Source organism: Lates calcarifer, linkage group LG12 (genome assembly GCF_001640805.2).
Source record: "Lates calcarifer isolate ASB-BC8 linkage group LG12, TLL_Latcal_v3, whole genome shotgun sequence".
In the NCBI taxonomy this organism is placed as follows: Eukaryota; Metazoa; Chordata; class Actinopteri; family Centropomidae; genus Lates; species Lates calcarifer.
In genome coordinates, this window is record NC_066844.1 from 5928501 (window position 1) to 5942239 (window position 13739).

General features: G+C 40.0%; 1 protein-coding gene across 4 annotated transcripts in view; it reads right to left on the reverse strand.

Moving 5' to 3' along the window:
* The window catches only part of ephb2b (eph receptor B2b), a 120256-nt gene extending 106836 nt beyond the window's left edge, over positions 1-13420 (reverse strand). For all 4 annotated transcript variants that reach the window (XM_018704414.2, XM_018704412.2, XM_018704413.2 and 1 more), the window contains exon 1: positions 13233-13420. In XM_018704414.2, the coding sequence (XP_018559930.1) occupies positions 13233-13284 (52 nt within the window). In that variant the 5' untranslated portion in view covers positions 13285-13420. The remainder of the gene's footprint in view (positions 1-13232) is intronic.
* Between the last annotated feature and the right edge of the window lie 319 nt (positions 13421-13739).

Sequence of the window (13739 nt, forward strand, 5' to 3'; positions counted from 1 at the left end):
GCCTGACGGCCCAACCCTGCAGGTGTTGAATCTGAAATAGTGTAGACAGAAGTGTTCATACATCTGTATGTGTGTGTGTGTGCGTGTGAGATATACACGAAGACGTGGAGAGACAGAAAATGAGCATGCTGGTATCTGTGAAATAGAGATTAGTACATGCTCATGCCAGAAATCTGTCTGTAAGGAGGACAAGCACTAAACACTATTATGGGTCTCAATTTCTATTTTTCAAAAATAGGACATATTACTGTAGGCACTAAGATCAAAGGAGAATCGTTTTTTTGCATGATGTGCTGTTTTACCAGGTCTCACGGTGGGAAGAAAAGTTAAGTCACATAGTAAAATGACCCAAAGCCTTTCCATTTTGCTCAGTGAGGCAAAATGAAGCAGAGTCAGAACAACAATTGCCTTTCTCTTTGTGTTAACTGTTGAATTCAGTGTGCCCAGGGGACTTCTGGAGCAAGGTTTTAAATTATCTGTCTCCATGTATTCCTATTAACTGGCAGCATGAACATACTGAGCCAGAGTGTTAGATGTGTATGTGTGTCTGTGAGAGGTTGTGTGTCAGCAGAGTCAGGAGAGCTAAGGTCCAACTCTACCTATTTCAGTCACTCAGCACTAGGGCAGGCCCAGAGAGCCGTGCAACCCCCACACATCACACACACACCCCCCTGCCAGAGCGTCACACAGACGAGGACAGACGGCTAATCCCAAACATGCTTTTTCAATCACTTCAACAGGCAGGCCTCCTGACAGCAGCCCCATCAGCTCATACAGGCGTTACATGCATGTAGTGTGCCTGCCTGACCACTACAAAGTGTCAAACCATTTCTAAGGGAAAGCAGATTGCCAAGTGCTCAGAAGAGGTGTAATCAGGCTGGGGCGGTACCGCAGTGAGCACAGCATGTGAGTAACTGTACCTGGTTTTGGGGGTTCATTCCCTGCTGAGGCCACCCATGCCACAAATGTATTTGTTCCCTTATGGTGCTGTATGGCACTTTGGATAAAAGCAGCCACAAAATGGCATATGTTTAGTATGTGCTTTAATTTACAAAAGTTGTGTTTTTACACATGTAACTGCTTTAAGGTTTTGCTCAAATAGCTATTATGTTGTATAAACCAACAACAGAGTGGTGAAACAGAAACAGATTTCCATACAGATTAACAGAAAAATAGAAGCATTTCCAAAACATTAGTTTTCTAGGCTACATAATAGACTTGAAGCAATACAAATAAGCAACTATTTTGATGATAAATTAATTGCTCAAATAGTTTTTCAAGCAAAACTCTCTCTCCAGCTTCTCAAATGTGTTAACTTTGACTTTTCAATTGTCATTTTTTTCTGTTTTCTGACATGTTATAGACAAAACAAATGATTGATTACGCAAGATAATTGAAAGATTAATCAACAATGAAAAAATCAATGCTTGCAGCCCTGCTATGCAATGTATACAGTATACAGAATCTCCTTGCATGAGGCCTTTCTTTTATCTGAGAGTGCCCACAACCCTGCTGATACTGAGCTTTATCTGCTGCTACTTCTTATTTGGTGATAAACTACAATGAAACACTGACCAAATAAACTAAATCTTCAGTTTATTTAACTTTCTGGGCTGCCCACATGGCATAGCTCTCTTTCTTAAGGCTAAAAATAGGTAGATAGACATGATGGATTGCTTGTATGTATAGTAGGTGTGTGAAACACAAGACAATCTGTGGTGCCTTTATTGACGTCCAAGCCTGCTTATATTATCTGCAGATGAAAAACCTATTTGGACTGTATGAATAATAATATTCTACGTGTTTAACCCTATCATATGACATTCATTTCATTTAATGGTCTCAGCTGGATCTCTGTATTGATTTCACAGGCACAGCAGGTCTCTTGAGATTCTCTATGGATTTTCCAGCTGCCCTCCCAAATGATCCATTGTGATTTCTACCCAGAAGGGCCCCTGCCAGAGGAAAGCACGGAAAACAGTCATCATTTCACCATCTCCTTATATACCCGGCTCCCGTTTTGTAAGCCACGTTACCTCATGGCCATATTGTGATTCCAGACATTGTTTTATTGACCCCAGAGGACGTGTATTGGTCTTTCTTTGGCGGCTCTAAAATTGTGGGCATGTGTTTTAGAGATAGTATTTCCTGCTGGAAATCTTTAACAGGTTTGAAATTAGAATAAAATAACAATGAATTGTTAGCTGGAACAAGAGGGGGGGACAAGATGTTATTGCGTTAACAGGAGCTCTTACAAGTGTGAGTGTGGCAGATGCTGCTGATTGCTCCCCACACTAGATCCACTTCCAGACAAGTGATTATGTAAATTCAGGTAAGCTTTCTCTGCCCAAACGGTGCATTTATCATCGGCTTTGCTGCATATGAAGAGACTACAATGAAGTGTCAATTGATACGGCTCTATAAACACAATCACAAGGGTGTGATCTTTGCTGAGTCTAGGTTATTGATTTTGGAGCCGAGGTAGACTGATGAGAGTGGTATGAGGTCAGAGAAAGAATTTAAAAAAAAATTATGGCTCTGTTTGAAATAAATAAATCCAAACAATAAAACCTGAGTAAGGTTCACTGTGAGCTTCACCTGCTGCACCTTGGTAAACAGAAATCCATCATCTTTACCGTGGCTATAACTCTGTTGATGAGACATATCCCCTCTTATAATTTCATATAGATTAGTTAGTTAGTTACACAGCAAAAATCTATTTTATGGTGCTAATCATAATCATCATACTACATTGAGAGTTTGCTGAAGACTATCTATGCAACAAAACAGTAGTGATTGTTGCTAAGTGATACTGGTATATGCTGATACTGAACAAAAAGAGCTGTCCTCGGGAGATATTACAAACCTGACAGTTAAACAAAAACTTGGGTTTTACTCTCACACCCCAGGCCATCCACTTTACTGTAGTAGAAGTAATTGCTGATATCTCAGAACACTATTGTGTTATTCTGGCAGGTGTTCCTCTTATTTTGTCCCCCACAGTCACATCAATTAGAGCAGGCTAAATAACAGAAACACCCCTTTCAAGCAGTGTATTTCAACAGCTATATCCTCACCCCTGAATCAGCAGTGCTCTAAAACAGTTTCACCAAAAACTAAACATTATAATCTTCATGCAAGGAGGATTTACTGCAGGACTGTTGCATTAGGCTGGATTAGTTTAAACTGAGTGTACCTAATAAACTGGAACACTGAGTGTATATTAGCCCTTAAAAGTTGTCTTCAAATCTTCCAAAGTTCTAAATAAATCTTCCTCTTAAAATATATTTTTGGTCTAACAGTATAGTTCACAGTCTCCTTAATTCAAAAATAAGCATTTTATCTGTTTTAGAAAGGAAAATAGAGTGTGCATGCCAACCAATTAAATCAATTTAAAAACAAAAAAACATGTCTTTTTGCAACTAAGTAAATATAGTATATAACTGTAAATCAGCTAACGTGCCCCTTTCTCAACACACTGCTCAGGTCATGGTGTAATGTGAAGTATCAGAGGTTATGTACACTACATGCAGTAGATGACACACATGAAGAACCCCACTAAAAACACACCACACTGGTTGGTTGGTTGGTGAATAATAATAATTGTAGCATCTTAAGTAGTTCCCTGTAGATCCCTCCCCCAAAGTTGAAATGAAATTACACCCTTGCTGTTGACAATTAGCTGCCGTGTCCTAGCAGTCCTCAGTAATTGGACTACAGGCGATTAATCACTAAGAAGTGTGTTTTCCTTGCCTCGTGATGACCCTTGCCTTTGAGATTCCTCACCTCTGAACCCTCCATCCTGCACTTTCTTTTACACAGAAAGACAGAAAGTGCACTTCTTTATTAAACCAACTACAGCCTCCATCGGAATGAACCGTGCAGCAATGGTTATTTACTGCTACACACGTGTATAAAATCTATCCACTTATTTTAATCAGTTATATCAAGTTCTAGGGTCTCCCCACTGTAAGGTTTACAAGGTTTTGTATCTGATTGAATGTGATTTCTAAATTAATCTGTGAAAACACACAATGAGCCGCAGCTCTCTAAAACCAGACAAGTCACAGCCAAAGGCCAAATCACTTAATTGCCTTGTGTTAATTCCCTATTCTCTAAGCTAATGCAATCATTTGTGAATAGAAACCAACTATCACACTTTAGGACACAAAAAGTCATTCTCTCCCTGTGCGCCCCTCCCTCTGCTTTTTAAATGTCATACCCTATTTAATCTATTGAATTTATTCATAAAGCGTGAATTAAACTTAAATGGGAGATAAAAAAACTGTACCTTTCAGCTTCAGTTATCATGCCTCAGATAGCTCTAACATCTTTGTTTCTCCTGCCAAAAATGAAAATTTTATTTCACAGGATAAAGAATAGTGCACGTTCAGGTCATAAAATATGAAAGTAAGACAAGGATTTTGCCTGCAAAGTGTACGGAAGCCAACATAAGGCTTATCGTAAACTCGTCTGTACATAAGCATAAGAAGATAATCCGAGGAGAGAAGCTTGATCTATCTCTGTTATGGCTGCTGAACTGGCTGGGTCACCAACGCAAGACAACAGTCATCAGTTATGGAAGAGCAGAGCCTGCCTGCCCGGTACACTAATCAGATAAAACACATCTGCTTACTGGCAGCACCTCAGCTGGGGTGCTCTCTCTATTCGAGTGAGACCGATAGACCTGTTAGGGTCTGACAGCGGGAGACTGGGCTTTTTGTCTGACGTGTCTGCATGTTGGCTGAGATACAGCTAGCCAGCCAGAGCCAGAGGGGGAAAAGAGGAAGGACGAACGAATGTGTTAGTGGCTCTTTGTGGTGAGAGACGACAATGCACGCCGCACTGAGCACATAACTACCGGCAAAAACAGAAAAACGGCCAGAGTTGGCGCAGACTAAGAAGGTGACTACTTCTAGTCTGCGCACTCTGCCGTCTGAGGACGGAGTGTGGGGGAGGAGGGGCTGGGGAGGTCCTGCTGTTGATATGAGCCATGCTGGACAGACGGTGCAGGCCGGAGACAGAGAGAGAGAGAGAGAGAATAGGAGAGGGGGAGACAGAGATGGACAAAAAACAAAAGGCAGATGTCACGTGGGTCCAGAGTCGCTGATAGATGTGATGTGCAGCGTGGCGCAAAGGCAACGGTTCAGGTAGAAAAGGCTTCCCTTTGTGATGCAGATGACAACGCAATCAGCCCCGCTTTGTCTCGAACGATGGGCTCTGCTCCCGGGGACATTGAGAGCCAGACACTAATCCGGTGGGTTTGTGTTCTCCGGGTGCACTCATAAAGGCAGTGTCACAGTACCTGGGGTGTGTGTGGATGGGGCTCTCTGAAACGAGGTCTGACCTCTCTCAGGGTACACTCTCCCTCCTCCTCCTCCTCCTTCTCCTCTTCCTTCTGTCTCTCTTTCTCCCTGCATCCCTAGCTCAGTAGCTGGCTTTGCTGGGTTGAATATTATACCCGCCATATTGTTAATGTGTATGACTCAACATTCACATGAAGGATGTGACAGGAGCAGGGGTCGCATTGATCAGTTCATCTCCGCTTCATCTTCTGCGAGCAAACTCGATTAGCGTCTTCATGCTTACGAACAACAATTTTACAGCCTGGATAAAAGGAGAAAATATACAGTGACAAAGACATAAAATACACTGATTCCACATAATGGCTGAGGCTTCTGTCAAATTATGCAGACCACACAAAGAATTCATACTGCAAATTAGGCCTAGATGATGCAGGGCCATTTTGTGAGTGCTTACACGTTTCCTGTTATGAATAATGTCTGGAAATACATCTCACTGTCCCCTAATGATTTCTATTCCCGACGGGTTTGGATGAATCAGGCTCTCCCTAATAAATATGACTTACCAAGAGACTGCACATTGCCAATTAACATGTGCTAATTAAGATAGCAGGATATAAGAACATCCTTGATCTAGATTCCTGTGTGAAATATCAGAGGTTACACAGAGGTAAAGCAAGTTTCCTCCGTAACTATGTATTTATCCAAACTAGTCTCCCCTAGTCGCAAGAAAACACCATATGTCAACTTTATTGAATCAAACTTTATTCCACACGGGTCGAAGCAGGCCTGTTGACCACAAACTCTAATTCAGAGTTAAACTCCCTGAATTAATTTATAGCATCTGCCTGCAAACTTGATTGGGTACCATACATAACAGATGCTCTCTGTAATAATGTGAAATAGAAGAGAACAACCTCCCCTATAATGATGACTGAGGTTCAATCTTTCGTTCATCCTCTTTTAAACTGTTTGGATTAGCAGCACTATATTTTGCTGTGTGACACTGTTATAATAGCCTTAGTCATACCCTTTCACTTTTTTGACCACATTGTTTTCCCAACAACACACTGAAACAATTATAGCCCTCCAATCAAAGGGCACACCTATCCTTAAAGCACTGCAAGAAAAACAAATCTCTAGACCCATAATTCACCTGATCCTCACTAAATAATACATTTCTATGTCATGCATCTTTTGACCATTCATAGAACACAGAGCCTGTAGTGTTATATAAAAACTTAGTAAAAAAAAGAAATTCTATACTAAGTAGGATGATTTGGAAAAAAATAAAATATATATATATATGTGTGTGTGTGTGTGTGTACATATATATATATATATATATATATATATGTGTGTATATATATATATATATATATATATGAACAGTGACTGGGTTGTGCATTGCAAAACTTCTTCAATACGCATGTTAGATTTTAATAACTGATTGATATAAACCTTTCCCACAGGGATAGAAAACATAAATTCCAGAGAGTGTTTAGTCAATCCAGCAAAGTATTTAAAAGTCAATTTGGGTATTTTCTGGGACTCCTAATTAACTTAAAAAGTAAAAGCCACATATCAAATCGTTGAGAGTTATGTGTAACTATTATTTAACCCACGCATGCTTTCATTTGCTATTACCAACCCTAATATTAAGTGAAAGTGGGTGGGTGCAGCTTTTTATCTTTATGTGTTTAAGATTTGATGAGATTGTAGATTAAGATATCCTGTCACAAACTGAAACATGTACACACTTGTGGCAGATTTCTCTATTGTGAACCCATAATAATTTATGTGCCCTTGCCAGTAAACTGCAGCTCTCAAACCTCTTGATTCTTAAAGAATTGAACTGATGTGAACATTAGAAACATTTTCTAATGAAACTTCTAAATTATAGCCAAGTACACCATTTTGGTACCTAAATACAGTGTGATTCATCTCTTTTCCCTGTGCATTTATCTATCACAAATTTTCAGAGGCTACAAACTTACAGCACGACATCAAATTGCAGTAAACACATTACAGGACATAAACAGATTATAGCACATAAATGCACAACACCTCACAGCAAAAATAATCAGTGTTAATTCAACACAGCGTGCTTTAAATCAAAAACATGCCAGTGTCTAACTAATTAGGGTTGGATGATACAAGGAATACATCACTGGCTGAACCCACTGCTGTGGTTGCTTTTTCACTTTTTTCCCCCATTTACTCCTGTTTTTTTCTTGTGCCACATTCATGAAGATTAAAATGTACCTGGGGAGTCTAAGGCACGTCATGTTTACTTTTAAAAGGAACCAACTCTTTTCAGCTGCTAACTGAAGTCACACACAGCATATCGGAAGACCTGAAACACCTGTTGGCTTGGAAATATTTCCATTTTCTGATAGCATCAAGCAGCAGCCATATCTAACCAGCAGGTCCCTATGCACTGAATAAGCCTGATTACAGCTGAAAGAGACAGAAAGTTTAACACCTGTTCGTTTTTAGGGAGGTAAAAATACAAGAAGTGCGTAAAAGTCACTCTAAATGCAGTAGATCTATGGCATATGAAGATTACTGATAGTTTAAGGTTTATTGCAAGTATAGCTTACTGAACAAGCATTGCAAGCACACTGTATACAACTCTATAGTAATATTAACAAGGTTGTGCAGTGTCATTCAGCTGAATTTTAGCTTTGCTTCTGAAGTTGTTAATAAGTAGGTTATATTGTGTTTTTAATGTATAATGTAGTACTTCCCAGTGTGGTAGTTAAATTCAGAACTCAAGTAAGTTGATCCGTAAACGCCTCCACTCTTAACTCTGCAGTACACTCATGGCCATGAACACAAGCAAAACTTGACTCGTATATGTTACACAATCCAAGCTTGTAGATCTGTGGGAGTTGTGCTGCAGCAACAACCAGAAGTCATGTGCTGAGTGGATGTGTAGATTTTTCAGTGGTACAGTGAGGCATTGAAACAGCATCCCATATCAGTGTGTTGTATCAGCCTACCTGCAGTACAGTACCACTCATGAGATTTCCCAGAATTTCTTCCTTTTAGCAAACATGTTCCACACACTAAAATGCCATTTTATCACCACGTCTAAAGGGGAAATATGTGTGGAGAGTATGGAGAGCTGGCTCCTGACAGTGAACCGCAGCAGCCAGAGTCAAACAGCTGAAAGTATGGAAATAGTGTCAAACAGTCCATCATGTCTTGAACTGAATCCTCACTTAAACAGGCTGAACCAACTGCAGCCAGGAGCAACATACGCAACTATTTTGCCGGCAGAGCCAGCTGGGACAAAAACCTACAACATGGAAATCCCCCGTGTGAAAGTTTTTAACAAAGCCGACTTGAAGGAAACATCCTCCGATATATTTTTTTTCCTGTTTAACTTTTACATAATAAACTTTGTATATGCCTTACAGTGAATTCCAACCACCGGCAATGTGACCAAGGTCTGGGGCTAATACATACTGTACAATAGCCATAATGACAGAAGCAAAGCAGCTCAGCACCAACATGCCGTACAGAGAGCACTATATTTTCTTAAAGCAGTGATACTTCTACCTTAATCTCACCCTAAAGGTAGCGATGGATGTCTCTGAAATGTGACACCCCCCCTTCAAGTGAAACAACTGGTACCAGCACTAATTGAAATTTTGCATGCAAAGTGACAATGCCCGGGCCCTCGGCAGCATGGATTAGGGCTTGAATGGAGACAGATTCTTTGTGAAAGCCTACTGTGGCGGTTGGCGTGCAGGCCAGCTCCCTGCATCTGCTCATTGGGTGAACTGAGAAAACACTGGATTGTATACGGTCGCTCATTTTACCTTTATCTAATCCCATTTCATGAGCCCGCCTCCGTCTGTCTTTTGTTACTCTTCCACAAAACATAATGCTTCCATGTTACACTCACACGTCTATGCCTTACAAAACAATTCCGGTCAGAAGCAGCTACTGAATTTACATATGAAAGCATCTTTACCAAACTTGGCAGGATTCTCTAAACATTAACAATCATATGGTGCCTTGAACTGTCAGGCTGCCTTCTGTTGTGCAAGAAAATGGTACGGAAAGGGTTATGCAAAATACAAATGTAATATATGTAATTTAGTAAATTAAATCAAAACAAAAATGGAAAAATTTAAAACATCAACTTGCTCAGTGTTTGCCAACTTTCAAATGAGTGGGCTCTACTGCTCAACAGAGCGCTGAAGGAATGCAGCACATATTGAAATGCAATCAAATCTGCGAGACATTTTTTAAAGACTCCATGCTGTGATCTCATTCTATCCCACTTCACCATCCTCTTCTGTGGTTTCTGTCACATTATGTTTTTTTTCCCTTCAAAGAGAAAGAGAGAGAAAATGCTGTATCAAAGTGATCTATCATCCTGCTGACCCCAACGACAACTTGCATACAAGTCCGGAGGAGGCTGTTTTTGCATCATAGCAACACCAATCGTCCCAGAAAACGTTTGCTGTGTTTACACGGCACAAACTGTAATACCACAACAGAAGTGGGGGTGGGGGTGGCACAATTCAGAAAAGCCAAATGATCCGTCTAGTAAATTTCATCTCCGCAGAACAATACAGGCTGCTATAATTTTATAGCCGGGGATGAATCTGAGAATTTCCACTCAACAAAATTATATGAGCGCTGTTGTTGGTATGGCTGTCAACTGAGCGCTGATGACAATGAATGGGTAAACTAATGAAGGGATAAATCTACAGTGTGTTTTCATAGACATGTTTGACATAGCTAGGCTAATTTCCTTGGCAGTGCTACCTCCATTAATTTTCAAAGCGGGCCTGTCTGTTCCTGTTAACCAAACCAATAAGAAGTGTCATCAATGGCAGCTTACATTAACACTAATCAACAATTTAGAGTTGTTTCACATTCCACAGGGAAAATGAAATGCCTCTGAAAACCAGTCGAAGGCCACTAATGAATGAATGTCTTTTATACTCGTGGCAATACTGACTACAGAGAGGGGACATAGTGGAATAGTCTGAAAAGAGATAAGATGCAGAGGGAAAAGGTCAAACTTTAGCACTGGGCCAACTGATAGTACTGCAGACTTTTTGTGGGTTGCAGTGTTAACATACTATTAGCATAAATGGTTACTTGGGCACAGCCAAGATTTTCTTAAGTTTGGCCCCTGTTTTAATCCTCTAATCCGCTCCAGTATGCCTGATTCATTGATTATTTGTATAACAAGTAGGCCTTTCATATGTTTGCCCACCAGAAAATAGGTCCAGGAACTTCCAGGAAAGTGGGACTTTATGCGAATTTACCATGGTAAATTTCTCACAGTATATAGAGTTCCTCGGCAATTGGCGAATAATTTAATTCATCAGTACAGTATTATTTAGTCTTCAGTATCACAGTATTAGTTTAGTGAATAACCTTCATCAGTGAGAAACAGAAATATGCGAAGATGTCACTTTCCATTAAATAAAAATAACAATGAAAGAAATGTAGTGTCCCGGCACTAAACGTGTCAAAACGATCCACTGAAGGGTTCTTTTCTGTTGCATGCTGGGATGTGGGTGTATTTTTTTTTTTTTTTTCGGATTAGAGCTGCAGTGACCTCTTTTTCAACCCTTTATTTCTCATACGTAAGCCATCCTCGCAACTTCATTGGACAGTCAACTAGGGTGATTCACAGGGTAAAATGGAGGGGGGCTGTATTGAGTTGGCGACGGGACTAGCTGGTTTCCCGAATCAAAAAGTGAAGCAACACGGTCCCGGAAGGCACTGCAACATGTACCATGCCATGTGTCGTGTTTATAGTGTAACACTACATATCAACAGCACCTTTCTCCATAAAAAAATAGGTGTATTTCAATACACTGAAATAACTATTTGCGGAGCCGTGTCGAGTGGTATTTGAGGCACTGTGCTCTCAGCTTACAGATTTGCTTCACAGTCGATTTTACATGTAGACAAACTGTAACCATGGCCATGTTTGCATTTTAGATTGGGAGAGAAAACAAGGGGAAGTGAAATACTGTGTAGTGTGAATCTGTTGTTATTCCTGGTGACTTTCACATCATGTTGTTCCCTTGCTCTTAGAAAGAATGGCGAGGATAAAAATCAGAAAATAAATAACCATTAGAACAACGATCATGATTTCAGTAATTAAAAGAAATCATATAGATGACGACATACGTCGGTACACATTTTTTACATAATATATTTTGCATAAATCAAGTTTGGAATTGGCGTATATTGACATTAAACATATTTTTTACAAACAGTATAATTTATGCAGTTTTAATCTAAAAATGAAATGAATTTTACTATGCTTGCAAATTGTCTGAATTGTAAAAAAAAACTATATCCCAACATAGTATATTCAGATAAAAAATACAATTTATGAATTGCATAAAATGTATCTTACAAATGGTTCTATGTATTTGCATAGGGCAGTTTTACTGCTCAGACTAAATTGCACATATATTTTCCCAAACTAACAGTGTTATCCTGGAACCAAACCTTAAATAAAATTACAAAGCTATGACACAGATTGTAAAGCTCTGACGCAGATGTTAAAGCTGCTATGAGCAATGTAATGTAGGCCTTGAGGACTGCTTTTTTCAAATCTTGGATATGTATCTACACTGAGACCATAAACAGGAGTAGTCAAAAGTAGTCTGCATAGATACACACGACATTTGTCAAAGTCTGTGCCAGTCCTGCATGGGACTTGACAGATCCTTCAACGTTTCTATACAAATTCAGGATGTTATTCTACATGCAAACTACAACTGATTTTACTTTACACAAACAACTAAGTATTCACCCTTGTGTTCCTTGTTGTTGTTGTTGTTTCATCCTGTGGTTACATTTGGTTGAGATTTTCCCTAGTTCCTCAGCTCTGCCTGTAATCATGAGGTCTAGTTAAAGTGACCAGAGGAAGAAGACACGTCTGTTTTCTGACAGCATCCTCAAAATAGCCAGAATAAATGTAGGACTGGGGTTGACACTTTTCCATTCTTTCAGTGTGGTGAATGTCTCCTGTCCTGTCACAGGGGAAAAACTGTGTACAGCTGCACAAATTTACCTGCAAATTATACTGTTAAAGTACAGACTGAAAGCCTCTAAATTAAAGGGAGGAATGAAAATTTGCTTTTATAATCTCCAAATAATTTTTAGAAGATTAAAGGGTAAATATGACAATGATATAGTTCCTATGAGTACCAAAGATGTTACAGATTAGAAAACTGTAGCAACAAGTATGATGACACCACTAGACAGTTACCTTTCAGTATCATAGACACGCTACTGTAAACACATATTATAGGGATTATTTTCACCATTCAACCTGTTTCAGTGTGCGTAGAGCCACGCTGCCTGCTGCCCATTACTGCTCAGCCAAGCTTTCCGTTCTTATGACTGCATAACGACCAAACACCGTCTTTTATGAGTTAAACTACAGGATTTACAGAACGTTTAATTTGCATTTTTACCCTCTGAGTAGGTTTAAGGAAAACACGTCCTCTTTTTTGTTTCGCGTTTTTACCACCAACTGTTTTGACAACTGTGACACACCTCCACACGAGATGCGACCTCTACCTGAGAGATTTAACGTTCTCTAACCTGCGGTGCCTGGTGCTGTGCAAAGACAAAAGCTCCTTTATTTAATCCGCAATTAACGCTATTAACAGCATCCGTTTACCTGCGGAGAGCATGTTTTTGTGTCCCACCATCATCCCTTGCCTGCTGTTTTGAGCTGACACTAAAGCACCGAAAACGCCACGATGTAACAGATTAACAGATATTAAAGGATACGAAAGTAATTTATTTAACGTTAGCCATTTTAATTAGAAAGCGCAAACGTCCATTCGTGCGCTTTGTCTCTCAAACTCAAAGCCGGCAAAGAGGATGCGGCTTTAACCGTCGGGGATGCAAACATTAGCTTACCTTCAACTGCTATTACGGCCGGTATGGTCCATAATATCCACAGAATATCCATTATTGGTCACTTAAAGGGCCCAGACATTCAAATAAAATACGTCCCGAAAGCCATTTACAGCAAAGGCAGAGAGGGGACAGGCGGTCCTTCACCTCCAACAGAGCGATCCCAGATAGCAGAGAAAGCGAACTCAAATCTGAAACAAGTTTGGGCGAAACCAAAAAAACCACAGACAGAGGGGAGCACCGAGCGCCACAAAAGCACATCTTCGCATATTTGCGCTACATTAATCCAGTCATTCTCCCTTAGCACAGAAATAATAACTTTATGTATATAATTAATGATACGAGGTTTAATTTATGTGAACTATCAATGCAGCTACGCTTCAAGAGGATCCTTCATCCCCTTCAAAGCCCACTTCAATTTACCCCGCTGTCAATCACAGAGAGGAGAACAGTCCGCACTGCCTTACCTAGCGATAATTAAGTGTTTTGGGACCATGTGGGGCATTTATA